The sequence below is a fragment of the Leucopleurus acutus genome (genome assembly GCF_964270905.1).
Source record: "Leucopleurus acutus genome assembly, chromosome: 4".
Classification (NCBI taxonomy): domain Eukaryota; kingdom Metazoa; phylum Chordata; class Mammalia; order Artiodactyla; family Delphinidae; genus Leucopleurus; species Leucopleurus acutus.
In genome coordinates this window covers 116,755,540-116,772,482 of record NC_139146.1, presented here as the reverse complement: position 1 = coordinate 116,772,482, position 16,943 = coordinate 116,755,540, and the positions used below count along the sequence as shown (strand labels likewise).

General features: G+C 39.7%; 1 protein-coding gene across 1 annotated transcript; it reads left to right on the top strand.

Annotated features, from left to right (window-relative positions):
• Positions 1-972: 972 nt before the first annotated feature.
• On the top strand, positions 973-16,598 carry TMEM150C (transmembrane protein 150C; the record flags this gene model as incomplete). The annotated part of the gene is made up of 7 exons (XM_082837706.1): positions 973-1,058; positions 2,533-2,586; positions 2,716-2,748; positions 3,214-3,281; positions 9,903-10,030; positions 13,195-13,372; positions 16,390-16,598. The coding sequence occupies exons 1-7, from the start codon at positions 979-981 to the stop codon at positions 16,596-16,598; spliced, it is 750 nt and encodes a 249-aa protein (XP_082693832.1). The 5' UTR covers positions 973-978.
• Positions 16,599-16,943: the final 345 nt, after the last annotated feature.

The following is a 16,943-nucleotide window of genomic DNA, read 5'->3' as shown; positions in this document are numbered from 1 at the left end:
TTTTGGCTGTACTCATCTTTTCAGAGCACCCTATTTCAAGGGGCAGATCCAGAAAAATTGGTTTACATGCTCAGTTAACATCCCTATTTTCTGTACTCCCTCTGCATCTTGGCTACTGGTGGAATTATTTTTGTTAGCATTATTGATAGCTTTATTATGAGCTCAATTTTCTGGACATAAATAAATGAATAGACAGTGAAAAGTCATATTGTATTTGTTTAAAATGTTCATCGTTTCGACATCGTATAAACTGGGCAGCCATGCACCACTGGCTCAGATAATAGCTTTTATATATTGCATAGACTATTACATATAAAGAGTTATACTCATTAGACCTCAGTATTTCCACTGCCTGGTATAGTACCTGGCACAAGTAGGTTGTCAATACCTGTGAACTGGATCAGATTGGATTAGACTGAATTAAATTGATTGAAAGTGGCTCTAATGTGTTTCGACTCCTAGATTCTGTAATTTATTTAACACCCCTACCCAAGTAGGTGTTTACACTACAGCATGTCTGTTCAAAGACACATTATTAGGTCAAGTTGTCTGTCCCCTGCTCTGAAAGATCTACCTAATCAGGTAGGTCAGTTCTGGGAACTAAGACCTTCCTGAGACCTCACAGATTACCAGCCTGGAAGGGAAGGCTGTGTTCTCTCTCTGTTCTCAGCACTGGGAAGGGCCAGGGAGTCTCAACACATGATAGCAGATATTGCAGAGGTGCTCAGAAATGTGGCAGCGCTGGTTCAAACCCAGTAAGTGACTTTTTGAAGTTAATTGTAAAACCCCAAATAATGAGCAGTGATATTTCCTTAGAGGTGCCACTTAATCACTTCACCCTTCTCTTTGTTAGGTCACCTGCGGAAGTCACTAGGGCACTTTATTTTCTTGAAACAGGTTTTTTTCCATCTTGAAAGAGTGAGATCAATTTTTGCCTTAGTTATTAATACCTGTTCATTTTATTTCAGGGGTACAGGCATGGATGGGAAGAAATGCAGCATATGGATGTTTTTACCCCTTGTATTTACCTTATTTACTTCAGCTGGATTGTGGATAGTGTGAGTATTCTCTTATTTAAGGATTCAGGTGCAATGTAGATAAAAATGTCAAGTGTTGATAGTATGGTTGCCCCTTTGTATCTGCAGACTGCACATCCTTGGAGTCAACCAACTGCAGATCAAAATTATTCAGGAAAAAAAATTCCAGAAAGTTCCAAAAGGCAAAACTTGAATTTGCTGCTCACTGGCAACTATTTACATAGCATTTACATTGTATTTACAACTATTTATATTTTATTAGGTATTATAAATAACTTAGAGATGAAAGTATACAGGAGGATGTGCGTAGGTTACAGTTGACCCTTGAACAACAGGAGTTTGAACTGCGAGGGCCCACTTATATGTGGATTTTTTTCAATAAATACTACAGTACTGTATGGTCCATGGTTGATTGAGTTCGAGGATATGGACCCTTGGATGTGGAGCTGACTATGGGACTTGATTATCCACAGCATCTGGTGTCCACTGCTGGTCCTGGGACCAATCCCCCACATATACCGAGGGACAACTGTTCATATTCATATGAATGTATTTGTAAATACTTTAAAATAATGTTTACTAATTCAATCATGCTAAATTCCCCATTTCTCTTCCCTTCTTGTTTCACCCAAAGTAGATAATAAGAGCAAGTAATAAATTATGCAAAGCAGATGGTGAAGAATACTGGTGATGTGGACTCATTATTTGCAAGATTTGCTAATTTGACATTAACATGCTATAAAGATTCCATTCACAGTCCCGTTCGTAGTCCAGTTTTTTGGTGTGTGTGACTGGCTCTGGTATGTTTATAAAATGGGTATCATTACATTAGAAGTCTTGCTTATCACAAAATATTCCCACACTTGCTTATTTCAAGTACTGTTTACTTCTAGAAAATAATTTTAGTTCCTTGCAGTTCATTAAGAAAGGTGGACACATATTCCTGAGAAATTAGAAACTTTGAATCCTAATTTTAGTTTGCCCAAAGTTGTATGGTCTTACTTCTTTGCTTCCCGGTTTCCAGATTATAATGCTTGCCATTAATTAATTGCCATTAATTTTCTTTTGAAAATTACAGAAATACTATTAATGACATTTATGGTTCAGAGGGCTAGGTGAGCTATAGGTAAAGCATTGTAGTAAAACAACATTGTCCCAGTTAGAAAAAAATGAATATGATTTAATGTGGTTAGTCCAATAAAACTGGGAAACAAATGATTCTTGGGTTTTTTGTTTTGTTTTGTTGCGGTACGCGGGCCTCTCACTGCTGTGGCCTCTCCCGTTGCGGAGCACAGGCTCCGGACGTGCAGGCTCAGCGACCATGGCTCACGGGCCCAGCCGCTCTGCGGCATGTGGGATCTTCCCGGACCAGGGCACGAACCTGTGTCCCCTGCATCGGCAGGCGGACTCTCAACCACTGCGCCACCAGGGAAGCCCGATTCTTGGGTTTTTTACATTTCTTTGTTTTATAAATTTTTTTGTTTTTTCTTCATAGATACTTTATAGCTGTGGAGGATGACAAAATTTTCCCATTAAACTCAGCTGAAAGGTAAATTTATCTCTGGGTAATTCTTTGTTCATCAGTAGATTTAACAAAAACTTTGCCACTGATGAAGTTAAGCTATGCACAAGTGACCATGCTTTAACCTGAGCTTCTGGGTTTTCTTTTGTTATCCAGGAAACCTGGTGTGAAGCATGCACCCTATATAAGGTAACTTGATAATTCTCTTCTGATCTGTTGGATCTTAGGAAAGTTTAGGGTGTATTAGTTCTGGCTACTAAGACAAAGTAACATAGACTGGATGGCTTATAAACATGAGAAACTTATTTCTCACATCTCTAGAGGCTGGAAGTCCAAGATCAGGGTGCTAGCATGGTCAGGTTCTGATGAGAGCCTTCTTCCAGGTTGCAGACTGCCATCCTCTCATTGTGTCCTCACATGGCAGAAAGAGGGCAAGAGAACTCTTTAGAGTCCCTTTTATAAGGGCACTAATCCCATTCACCAGGGCTCCACCCTCATGATCTAATCACCTCCCAAAGGCCCCACCTCCTAATGCCATCACATTGGGGGTTAGGATTTCAGCATATGAGTTTTTAGGGGACACAGACATTCAGTCGATGGCAGAGAGTTATCAATTTTACTACAGTAATAATAAAACACTTCCTGTTTTTCAAGTATTGCAGGTGATGAACCTCCTGCAAGCTGTGTGTTTAGTCAAGTTATGAACATGGCAGCATTCCTAGGTAAGAAGAGCATAAAGAATGCTTTATGTGCTTTGGTATGTTTCTTTTTTATTTTAAATTCTCCCAAACCCATATCAAAATCATGGTGGACTTAGTTGATAATTCGGTATCATATCATGTCAATATGCTGAAGAGGGCTTTTTGTTTTGAGGGTCTTTTTTTCTCATGAATCCTTTTACATTCACCTGCTTACCTTACGTTTTCTTTTCCCTTTACCATCTTTATTCATTTCAGCCAATTCTTGACTTTATTTCTTTTGCTGCATGAAATAATATATTTCATGGGCCATAAAATCCTGCATGAGAATGTAATATTGTGCGATATGTTTGCTTTAAAAAGAATGCCTTATTTTTTCCTTCACTGGCAAGGATGAAAAAATGCTTAGGCTCTGTGATAAATATTGTGTGTAGATATTGTCTTTAAATCTAAAGGTCAGCCTTAACATTAGGGTGATGCTCTCCCCTCTGCCTATACACATATCAAGCTGGCAAATGGAAATATAGGTTAAAAAAAAAAAGAAAGAAACCTTTTGTACTCATGTCTGGCCCCAATTCCCCACTTTTCCTTTAGGGACCAAGGCCCTCATTTAATATCCTGTCCCCTTTGTACTGTTCCCTGGGGATCGTGGGAACCAGCCATGCTCTCTGTCTTCCTCCAAACTGACCTTATAGCCCATTTCCTCCAGGCCAGGACTCTCGGTGTCTTTCAAAGGGTCAACCAGCTACCACCACTGGCATATTGTTGGGTCGGCCAGTGACAGCTAAATTTTTCAACAGTGGTTTTCTGGAAGTGTTTATTTTGCATAGTAAGACTTTCACTCCAAGTAAGAGAGAATGATGATGTTATTACCAAGGGAGTATTGGCACCTGTCCCCCAGAGAGGTGCCCTGTTATTTCATCTATTTATAAACACCCCACAAAGAAATTTCTGTTCACTCTTACATGTTCCTTTTTAATGTTTGCTGTAGGAAAAAGGAAGACCTGTAGAATTCCCTGGAAAATCAAGGGAGACTGTTGGTCCAACATGCAACACAGGCAGAATCTTAGTTGGTTCAGAAGGCTGATAATGTGAGAAACATGGAGAATGTTCCCTGTGAGGCACCAGGGGAAGTGCTAGTGGGTCCGGTTTTGTGTCACTGCCTTTAGCCTCAAAGTTGCCAGGAGCTGTAGACTCACTCTTTTTTCCTAGCCTTGACACTACTCTTCTGAAGAGCTCTAATAAACATATTCATGCTAAGGCATAAATGACCTCTAAGGAGATATTTGCATTTAATAGAACACAAAGTCCCAAGGGTGAATCTGGACTTGCAGGGTCAGGGACCCTTCCCAGCCCCTCTGCAATCACACCACGTAGGCCTGCAGGTTGGTACAGACTCATATGATCATCCCCACGGAGCACAATAATAACAATAATTAATGGCAGTCACTTAATATTCCAGGCACAATGCTGAGTGCTTTGCAAATACTACCTCTTCTAATCATGATACACAGGAGACTGCCTTTATGAGGAAGGAGACTGCCTTTATGAGGAAGCTATCACAGGCTGTCTGTCCTCCACTGGGCTTTAAAGAAACCAATGAACATGTTGGAAACAATATATTATCCTTTATATTCTTAAGACAAATTGATATGTCCCAATAGTCTTTAGTGTAAAGTCTAAAATATGCCAGTTTGCACAGCTCACAAATTTATCCAGTTATAAAGCTGATGATTAACTCATTATAAAAGCATTTCCAAAAACACAGTCATGAAAACAAGTTCCCCTCTTGCAGATGACATTCGTCATCATCTGACTCTCCAGTCCTCCCCTGCTCCACCAAGAAGCAATTAAGTTTTTACTAGCTTTTGCTCTAAGGTATTACAGCATCCAATATTTATACTTTATTATCTTTCATCATTTTTAGTGCCATCTGGTAGACACAGAACTGATTAAGATTAGTGTTCAGTGGGAGTGAACCAACAATTATTTATCTGGGAATGAAAAAGAATCAGTTTACTAATGATTCTTGCTCTAAACTGTGGTTGCTTTTGTCTCCCCAGGCCTATCCCTCTTAGACCTCAGACTGTTACTTTAGACGACATCACTGACTATAAGAAACAACATAGACCACCTGTAAATCACTGCTTGTTGGCAGCTGTATAGATGATAATTTATAACCTACAAATGAGTTGGTGTAGCAAAGATCTTATATCTTTTTGATGGACTAATCAAAGATCAAATGCTCAGTGATTTCCTTATAGAATTAGTTATGCTTTTTGTCCTGAATCCACACCTCCATTTCTCCTGAATGGTGGGGTGTAAAGACCTAAGACAAATTTCTTTTTTTTTTTTTAGGTAAGAAGTGGATTTATTTAGAGAGAAACACACTCCACAGACAGAGTGTGGGCCATCTCAGAAGTCAAAAGGCCCCAGGTTACAGGGTGGTTAGTTTTTATGGGCTGGGTAATTTCTTTTTTTTTTTTAACTTCCTAAATTTTATTTATTTGTTTGTTTGTTTATCTCTTTTTATACAGCAGGTTGTTATTAGCTATCCATTTGATACATATTAATGTATACATGTCAATCCCAATCTCCCAATTCATCCCACCACCACCACCACCCCACTTTCCCCCCTTGGTGTCCATACGTTTGTTCTCTACATCTGTGTCTCTATTTTTGCCTTGCAAACTGGTTCATCTGTACCATTTTTCCAGATTCCACATAAATGCGTTAATAGACAATATTTGTTTTTCCCTTTCTGACTTACTTCACTCTGTATGACAGTCTCCAGATCTATCCACGTCTCTACAAATGACCCAATTTTGTTGCTTTTTATGGTTGAGTACTATTCCATTGTATACATGTACCACATCTTCTTTATCCATTCATCTGTCGATGGGCATTTAGGTTGCTTCCATGACCTGGCCATTGTAAATAGTGCTGCAATGCACATTGGGGTGCATGACTCTTTTTGAATTTTGGTTTTCTCAGGGTATATGCCCAGTAGTGGAATTGCTGGGTCATATCTAATTCTGTCTTTAGTTTTTTAAGGAACCTCCATACTGTTCTCCATAGAGGCTGTATCAATTTACATTCCCACCAACAGTGCAAGAGGGTTCCCATTTCTCCACACCCTCTCTAGCATTTGTTGTTTGTAGATTTTCTGATGATGCCCATTCTAACTGGTGTGAGGTGATACCTCATTGTAGTTTTGATTTGTATTTCTCTAATAATTAATGATGTTGAGCAGCTTTTCACGTGCCACGGCCATCTGTATGTCTTCTTTGGAGACCAAGAAAAATTTCTTAAAAGGAATATTATTTTCTGCTCTGGAGAGGTTGTGAGGATAAACTAATAGCTGAATGATTTTGGTCACCTAATAGCGGCGTCTTTCCCTCCTTCAGCCAAAACATATTGATTGTCATGTTCTACTGCTGTCATAAATAAGAATTATTGATGCATAAACAGTAAAACTAAACAAAATGAAAAAGAATTTGGCCAGACACCAGTCTAGAACTGCAGTGAAGAGCTGCTGTTTTGAGTTTGAACTTTAAAAACCCGATCAGCTTCAAAATAAAAGAATTTAACAAAGAAAATAAGGAATTACTCTAATATTTATATTTTTTAACAGGCAGATAAATAAATAAGGGACACTTGTATAGCAAAGGACTGTTGGGAATATCAAAAACAACAAAAGGGTGGGTTTTAAAAATCTTTTCTGAAACTGTAAGTAAAATTTTAAATTTTTAAATGAAACAAAAAATATGTCTATTGAGCAGAATGTTAATGTGGTAAAAATTGGTTGACATATATAAAGATGGTTTTGAAATTGCCCTACTGCCCAAGAAAACTTTTTCAATAAGGTATAATTAAATCATTACTTGGTTGTAAATGGACTTCATAACAGATAGTCTGAATCTGTCTGCATTTAAACCTGTTAATAAAACTGTTAATGGATCAGAAGCTTTATTATTTCCACAACCATAAAATTTCAACTAGACCCTATTATGGAAAGAAATTAGGCCTAGCCTCAGCTGATTAATAATGGAGTTAATAGGTTAAAAGGGCCAAGTGTGGTGTTTGGAATGCTGTTCTGGAAGTTGGGAATGTTGGGTTGATTCCTGTCTTCAGGGAAGTTTCTGTTTCCTGGTTAATGTCATCATCTGTTCTTGATGAAATGACTTACCATCCATATTACAAATGAGAAGGCTAGCAATGCTGGAGCCAGGAGAATAGTACACATCCAGAGTTCACTGGAGAGAAATGAGTAACACAGACAGTGGCACTGACTGTGTCCCTTTGGGTAGAGTGACACAAACTACCTGGATGGTCAACGTGAAGTGCCATTTCGGTGTCTGCTTTGGCAGTGGGTTAGGGCTTTGGCGAGAGTTGCGACACCATCCTAGCTCTCCAAACTAGATGACAACCAGAAAGTTCCCAGAGTCATACTCTCCACTAGTCGTTTTTAAAAGAAATTAAATGTGCTGCCTCAGTATTCTGTCATTATGTGCTGACTAATATCCACACACAATTAATTAGCAAATGTCTCCCCTGGTGCCTTGTGTGGAGATTTCTGGTCTAAATCTAATGACTTCTTTATCTGAAGATCACTTTGTGTCAGGGCGCTTATGTTGAATTTCTTGTCTCCCCACTTCTTCCTCCTATTCGTATCCCCAAAAGTATTAGAAATTGTGCTTATTTTTTCATCCTCTAGGATAGTTATGGTCAACATTAATAGACTTCTGATAATATGATAACTCCTAACTGGATCCCTCAAACCATTAGGTTGAAAAACTATTATCAAAAAAATGGTTCTGAAGAACCTAGGGGCAGGACAGGAATAAAGACACAGACGTAGAGAAGGGACTTGAGGATACGGGGAAGGGGAAGGGTAAGCTGGGTTGAAGTGAGAGAGTGGCATGGACATATATACACTATCAAACGTAAGATAGATAGCTAGTGGGAAGCAGCCACATAGCACAGGGAGATCAGCTCGGTGCTTTGTGACCACCTAGAGGGGTGGGATAGGGAGGGTGGGAGGGAGGGAGACGCAAGAGGGAAGAGATATGGGAACATATGTATATGTATAACTGATTCACTTCGTTATAAAGCAGAAACTAACACACCACTGTAAAGCAATTATACTCCAATAAAGATGTTAAAAAGCTATTATCAACTCAAGTATAATCTATTAATTTGATGATGAATCATGGGCATTAGCTTTAACATAAATATACTAAAAGCTAAATCAGATCCAAACAATTTAAGATTTCATAGATTGCAGTTTATTTCTATTTTGTTTCCAGAATCCAACTATTAACCAAGTTGTATACCATTCTTTGACCAGAGGTACTTGGAACTGAAAGTCAACTCACTGAACCAACTTTGTAGCTTGAAACTATGAAATTCGTCATACTTGGGAAATGCAAACTTGTGAATGGGTTTCTTTGTTAATGGCTACTAATAATGGCCTGAAATCAAGGCAGACTTACAGCAAATAATTACCTACTAATTGTTGTATAAATAGGATGATTCTTGAATTCCTAATTGTCTTCCCTGCTAAACCTTAATGTCAAAATAAATTGCCTTAGGAAGTAGTAAGTGCATTTCTTCATATTAGATATAACATATTAATTGCAAGTGCTTTTTAAAAATCATTTGTAGACTGACCTCTCCCAGCTTTTTGTATAAATATGAAAATATCCCTGCACCAAGCAATTAATAAAAGGAGATTCTTAGATTAGTGACTTGAGTATGGACTGGCCTCAAGGTTACTATTAGAAGTCAGATTTGAAATCTAAGTAACTTCCTTTTTCTCTCTGCAGATTCTCCAATGACAATTTGATTCAAAAGAGTGGGATTTTAAAATAAGTAATTAACATCATGTGAAGAATTGAGCTTTCTTAATATAATCAATATGATTTTCAGTACATACCAAACCGCCAAATCTGCTATGTTAAAATACAGATTCCATGATTTTATTGCTGTAACTGCTCTAATTTGGGTGAGCTGTCTTTGTCCTTTGACAGTGAACACCTGCAGGTAGAATCAGAAGGGAGAGGGAATAAACCAGTAATAAAGGGATTTGTACATGTGCCTTTATCTTCCTTCCTATCCCCGGGAATGATTTCTGGCACAGGGACCAGCAGGTTTGTCTAGATTGGTAACCTTGTCTTCTTCCCCGTGTTTTCTTACCCTATCTGTTCTAACACGGTTCTAAACTAAAGGCTGATTGAATCAGTGAATTCCTGTGCCACGGGCTGTCTCTCTGTGTCTGATCTGTTGTGTGCCAAGCCTCTGTGATGTTCTCCTAAGCCAGTCTGTCTTGTGCTGACCTTGTTTTTGAAAACTCTGAGAACAACACTAGTTGTTACCAGTCTATCATCTTGCGTCACCCAAATAACATATAGCACGCTGCTTCAGTTCCTCTCTGCTTTCCCCAGGTTAGCTAGAATAAAACATCTCAGTAATCAGAAACATCACATGGAAAATTTCTTTTAAAAATGCATCTGTCGTTTTAGAGATTTAAAGGTGTACTGTGGCAAAAAGTTTACTTCTGCACATTGTGGCTTTAGAACGCTGCTTCCTAGTCTGACTGTGTGATTTAACTTTTTCAATTATAACATTTTGTTTTATTCCCAGCTCTGGTGGTAGCTGTTCTGCGCTTCATACAACTGAAACCAAAGGTTTTAAATCCATGGCTGAATATTAGTGGATTGGTGGCGCTCTGTCTGGCTTCCTTTGGAATGACCTTACTTGGTAATTTTCAGGTACTTCATTTGGCCTTTTTCACCTCCATCTCACACTTCACCTATATGATGATCACAGCCACTGAGTTATAGTCACTACGTGGCCCATAGAATTCTCCATGAATCTTTAAAAAAATGCTAACAGTGGTTCCTGATATGCACAGTTTCTCCAGCAGTCAGCCCATCTGTTCTTTGAGCCTCGCCTACGTAAGTCTGAATTAAACATGAGAAATTCCTCCCTATGCATTAGAAATACAGCACACCTATTGGGAAACGTATCTACTAAAATAGGGCTTTCAAACCGCTATATACTTTTTTTCATAACAAATTGTATTCTAATGTACCTTTCTAGAAAATTAATAGGATCATTGCCTTTCTGTAATTAAACATTGAACATTCTTATTGGATGAAACCTTGCATTTTAGATTAGCAAGCTCACATGGGAGTCAGTTTGAAAACCCAGAATTTCTCTAGAACGCCTGTGACTTGAATAAGGAGGTACTAACCCTCACTCTTCTTCCCAGAGATGTAGAAACCCAAGGTCACTTAAGCATAATTTCCCTTGCCAATACCCTCACACAACTCTTGACCTAAATGACTTCATTTGTAAAATAGACATGGAGACCCTGCCCAGTTACAGTAGTTTTCTGTTTTCCCTGCCTCCATTCCCTCCCCAGCATCCTCCGGCCTCTGTGATATACTACTACTAGAAACTTCCTCCTTGCAGTCAAACACCAATCCTGACACTTCTCCGCCGTCTGTTGAGTGAAATCCAAATGGTGCAGGCATTCCAGACACTCAGCATTCTAGTGAGTGTTTAGGAATGTTCTTACTGAAAATATGGTAGTGGATTTTCTAAGACTGTCTCTCGTCCTTGACCCTCAGTGCTGATAATTCATTAAATTAGGATAACTCATTCCCCAAGATGTCCCCTGGCACACAGTAGCAACTCAATAAGTATTCTTTTTAATAAATAAATTTATTTATTTATTTTTATTTTTGTGGCTGCACTGGGTCTTCGTTGCTGCGCGCGGGCTTTCTCTAGTTGCGGTGAGTAGGGGCTGTTCTTTGTTGCAGTGCGCGGACTTCTCATTGCAGTGTCGTCTCTTGTTGCGGAGCATGGGCTCTAGGTGCACGGGCTTCAGTAGTTGTGGCACGTGGGCTTAGTTGCCCCATGGCATGTGGGATCTTCCCAGACTAGGGCTTGAACCTGTGTCCCCTGCATTGGCAGATGGATTCTTAACCACTGTGCCACCAGGGAAGCCCTTAATAAGTATTTTTTACTTAATGGGCTGTCTGACAGATAGGCAGGCAATCCCACCCATTCCTCTAACTATTCTAGATCTCATTCCGTATCAACCTAGATAATGAGAAAGCTGCATTCTTAGAACATGTTGGCTAGGAGGATGAATTATCAGGAGAATATTTGAGAGTTTATCTGTTAAGCTCCAAAATGTTAGGGCACAGAGCATTTTTTATTGAGATTTTGGTGGTAGTCTTTCCTCCACTTATCCATCTGTGCTACAGGGACTGGCATGTTGTAAAATGCTCAGTAACTATCATTTCTCTCAACCAGGTCTTAGATGGAAGTTACTGAATAGACATTTTGTTTTTCACTAAAGTTCCCTGAAGAATCCCAGTGATTGGGTTGTTTGGGTGAACCACAGATATTCAAAACTGTAAATGATGGCGCTTTATATGAAGAACATTTTCTGGAATATCTACAGAGATTACACAGGAAACAAATAACACATTAGTTGCCTGTGGAGAAACCAGGTGGCTAGTATATGAGATAAGAGACAGACTTTTCAATCTATACTCTTTTTATAATTTTTTAAAGTTTGGCCCATGTAACTGTATCATCTATTTTTAAAATTAGAATTAAAAAATAAATGAACAGACTATGTAGACCATGGAAAACCAATTTCCTAGTAGTAAAATTTGACTTGGGGAATCATTACTTAAAGTGTTTCAGGACTTTCCTGGCGGTCCAGTTGTTTAGACTCCATGCTTCCAATGCAGGGGGTGTGGGTTCGATCCCTGGTCAGGGAACTAAGATCCCACATGCTGCGCAGCCAAAAAATAAATAAATAACAATAAAATAAAATAAAATGTTTCAAAAATATGTGTTTTGAACTGTGAGGGGGGGGAAATGGCTTCTTCAAAGAAGAAAAAATCCTACAGCCAAAACAATAGAAAAATATTGTAAAGGGAAAGTAATATTGATTTGATACAACCATTATTCATAGCAACGCTAAACAATAAAACACCTGAAGGCAATGGCGATTCAAAAAGATATTTTCACCATGTTTTTAAAGCCATCTTTCTACAGTAGATTTTATTACCTGTGTTTCCTATATATGTGGGGTACATGTGTAGTTAAAAATATATGCCATTAATAAAGGTGTTTTAAGTGACAGATATATTTTTTAAATCAGTGGGTAATGATTTGGGCAGTTTACATCTCTAACCCCCAATTGAAATAACCCAGATGGGTCTCCTTTAACCTATTAACTGTATAAAAGCCTTGACCAGGAATCTTCAAACACTGTTGCCCTTTAATGGGTCTCCAGATATGGCAAAAGCTCATAAGTGCAGTTTTCTTATTATAATAGGAAACAAAACAAAAGCCCATTAACAATGAATTGGCCACATTACATAGACTGGCCAGTTTTGTAAGAGTAAAGAACAGCTCAAGTGTTATTAGTTGTCCAGGCCAGTGAAATCTTGGCCTGCTTAGAATTGGCCATCCTCAATCAGTAAATACACAGCCGGATTCTGGTCTCATTTCTTAGTGTAGAAAACAGAGTTTGGGGTTTATGTCTGTAGAAACTTTGACATTTCTCTTTTTTTGTGTAACTCTCCTGCTTTTTTCTTTTACTTTTCTACAAAGCTTTTCTGGAAAATAAATTCAAAGAATAAATTACCACTGCCTGTATGATTCTTCCAAACAAACGTTTTGAGGTGTGGGCATACTATTCATTTCTCTTCTTCCCCTCAGAGTTGGAACCAATGGAGAATAGACACAAAGAGCCAGTGGAGATGAAGGGTTCTACTCTTTCTACAACCTGTCATCCCATTATTGGGACATCTCTTTACCTATTTTTTTCTCCTTCACATATTCCATTGGCTTGTATGTATTTTCTAAATGGGCCTCCACAGGTCATTATCTGTTCATCCCTTAGCTCACAAATGATGAAGAAATCCATAATGTCGGAACTTCCTTGACTTTTGGATTTGGCACATTGACCTGCTGGATCCAGGCTGCATTGACACTCAAAGTAAACATCAAGAATGAAGGACGGAAAGTTGGAATTCCACGAGTTATTCTCTCAGCATCTGTCACTCTCTGCGTGGTCCTCTGTATCCTTTGAATGTGAAAACGTTCTTTGCCAGTGAGATTAAAACACAGATAAGTTGTCCACGTAGAAGATGAGAAGAGTGCCATTCTCAGTTGGTTAGGATATACTGTTGTATCAACTCAGAATATTAGACAAAAAAGAAAAATAAATAGGTATAAAAATGAAAACTTTCAGACCTATTTTTCATGCCAAAGAGGAGATGGAGAACCAAGCTCTGCCTTCTCAAAACGGTTTCAATCTGTAGGAATGGTGCCATGCATTCTCCTTTTGATGTAAAGTTTCCTTTTGTGAAAAACATAGAATGCATAACCAAAAGAGAATTGTAGGGTTTTTTTCCTTCCATCTTGAAAAATTCTTTTCATTTTCGACTTTATTAGTGGCTCTGTTATTTCATTTAATCTATTAACTCTAAAATGAATTTCTAGGGACAAAAATACATTTATACCTTTCAGGAAAACAAGTAAGCTTTTCTGGAAAAATTCAAGAACTAGATTACCACTGCATGTACTGTTGTCCTAAACAAATAATTTTGAGGTGCTATTTATTTCCCTTCATCCCTCAGAGTTTGAACCAATGGAGAACAGTCACACGGAGCCAGATGGGGATGAAGAAATCAGCCTTTATTCCTAGTAAACTTGGAAAGGAAAATCGTGCAGGCCTCTTATCTTACACCCTGGAATTCAATCTATCCACCCAGTAAGAAGCAGAGAAATCAGGGAAAGGCAGAGGAGAGCACTACACTCAGCTGAAGCCCAAACAGATCGCAGAGGGACTGGTCTAGGGTGGAGCACAGTGACCCCACCTACTATAGCAGGGCCCAGTGGAAGTCGGCCAGTAACCACCCCACCAATCAGATCAGTCACTCAATCCTAAGTGTTTACTCCATTAGGTCCTCTGGAAACTGGAGAAGAAGGGAGTTCCTAGATGGCAAACTGTATAGCTAACACAGTTACAATCATCAATATAATAGCCAATATTTATTGGGTACTTATAATGTGCTAGGCAGTATTCTAAGCACTTTAAATGTGTCAACCCTTTTAATCCTCACTTAACAAGTAAGAATGGTGAAAAACGAAGGTTAATTACGCAAGATCACACATGGTATGTGTCGATTTGTTCTAAACTCAGGCTCAGTTCTTATACTCTTAACCACTATGCCATCCCTCCTTAGAGTGGCTTTAAAATACGAAAATGTTGGGCTTCCCTGGTGGCGCAGTGGTTGAGAGTCCGCCTGCCGATACAGGGGATGCGGGTTCGTGCCCCGGTCCTGGAAGATCCCACATGCCGCAGAGCGGCTGGGCCCGTGAGCCATGGCCGCTAAGCCTGTGCGTCCGGAGCCTGTGCTCCGCAACGGGAGAGGCCACAACAGTGAGCAGGCCCGCGTACCGCAAAAAAAAAAAAAAAAAAGGAAAAAACCGAAAATGTTTAGCTTTTGGAGATGTTCGTTAGTGGAGTATTTGGAGCCATTTCTTTATTCTTCCCTCACAAACTGCCATTCAGTCATTTTAGCGGTTTTCTTAAGTCTCATTAGATTGAGAACATTTAAGGACTTGAAATTCAAGCCAAAAAACTTGCTTATTACTAGCAACCTGATAAAATATTTTATGAGTAAACGGGTCAGAATTCTGCCAGTGTGAGATTTGAAGATATATTCCTCCCCTGTAAGTTAATATTGCTTTTGCAACATTTTGAACCCTCAGTCAGAAGAGTATGTACAGATTTTAAATCATTCTGAGTTTTGAGCTTATACCAAACAATTCTGATCCATGATATTTCCGAAGACTTGGAACCATTTCGTGGTTCCCAGGTGAATGAATCCAGGCCTAGTCAGGAGAGTGAAGTTCGGCTGAAGTAGTTGTCACAGAATTTTTCACTCTCTGAAAATTTCCCAAGATTTTAAGGCTAAGTTCTGAAGGTAGAACTAATTCTAAGGGAACATTTCTGATTTTTCTAAATAACTTTATTTAGTCCTTGGCCTCTTAGCTTTTCACTATAGAACGTTATGAACCTCTCTCCTCCCCAGCTCCTACCTTCATATATACTGATGTGTGTGTGTGTGTACATATACATACACTCTGTGTATAGTCAGGCATAGATGAATCATCTGTTCTTTGGTTTTTTAATTGCCTGCTTTCATTTAAGTTTAAATGCAACACCAGGAATGAAACCAGCCTATAGAATATTGTCTGAAAGGCAATAGTGAAAACTAGAGAGAAGAAGAGGGGCCACTTAGACCTTATTAGTATCACTGCAGAGACAAACACAGCCTATATGGAGGTAGTTAGCTGTTTGATACGTTCACATTGTTCCATCGTCATTTGCAGTGGCCTTTTTTTTTTTTTTTTTTTTTTTTTTTTTTGCGGTACGTGGGCCTCTCACTGTTGTGGCTTTTCCCGTTGTGGAGCACAGGCTCCGGACGTGCAGGCTCAGCAGCCATGGCTTACGGGCCCAGCCACTCCATGGCATGTGGGATCCTCCTGGACCAAGGCACGAACCCGTGTCCCCTCCATCGGCAGGTGGACTCTCAACCACTGCGCCACCAGGGAAGCCCTGCAGTGTCTTTTAAAAATACAGCGTTGTTTTTCTGGCCAACTAGTTACTTTGGAATTGTAATTCTTTAGCTAGTCTCACAGTTTATTAGGCAGCCGTAGAGTATAGCGGTCGAATGCATGGCCAGGGAGTCAGAGTGCTTGTGTTTGAATCCCAGTTCCACCAGTTAATACCCGTGTTACCCATTTGGCCTCCGTTTCCCTATTTTAAGCGAACTGCTGATAACAGGATGTTGTGATGAATAAGTTAGGTTTTCCATGAAAGCACCTAGAGGCATGTCTGGCACAAAGTAAGGGCTCAATAATGTTACCTTGTATTATTTATGTAGATGGTGTTCAGCTGGCTCTGTGAAGCTCTTCTGCTAGTCAGGGGGAGAGCCAGGCTTTTCCCGTAACCTGTCTCTGCCCAGAAAAGAGCCCCGTCTTAATGTGGCCGATGGAGGAACTTGCCTTGACTACTTCTCCCCAGACTTCATCCTCATGGCCCAAGGCATCCACCTGTACGCAGCCAGGGTCCAGTGGGGCCTGGTCATGTGCTTCCTGTCTTACTTTGGCACCTTTGCTGTGGAGTTCCGGCATTATCGTTATGAGATTGTATGTTCCGAATACCAGGAGACTTTCCTAAGCTTCTCAGAAAGCCTGTCTGAAGCTTCTGAATATCAAACCGACCAGGTGTAACCCATCAGTTTTTCCTTGCTGGTGAGGTGGGTGTAGCATCAGGGGAGGGGCCAAGGCACACCCACAGGACTTGACACACAACCTCATGACACATCGTAAACACAGGCACGTGCACACGCACACACCCACACACACATTCATGGCCACGTTTGCCAAACGAGCGTTTCGAGGCGAGTTATTTAACAAAAAAGCACAAGCCCTATGTGTCGAAATACACGCTGTTAGCACTGAAAATATAATGCACGACAGAGCAAGAAGCTTGTGCATGATCACCTCTCTCCCAGCACCCCCTGCTCTTCTTGTCCTCTTCACGTATTCCAGACATCCTGATCACCCTACCTTGGG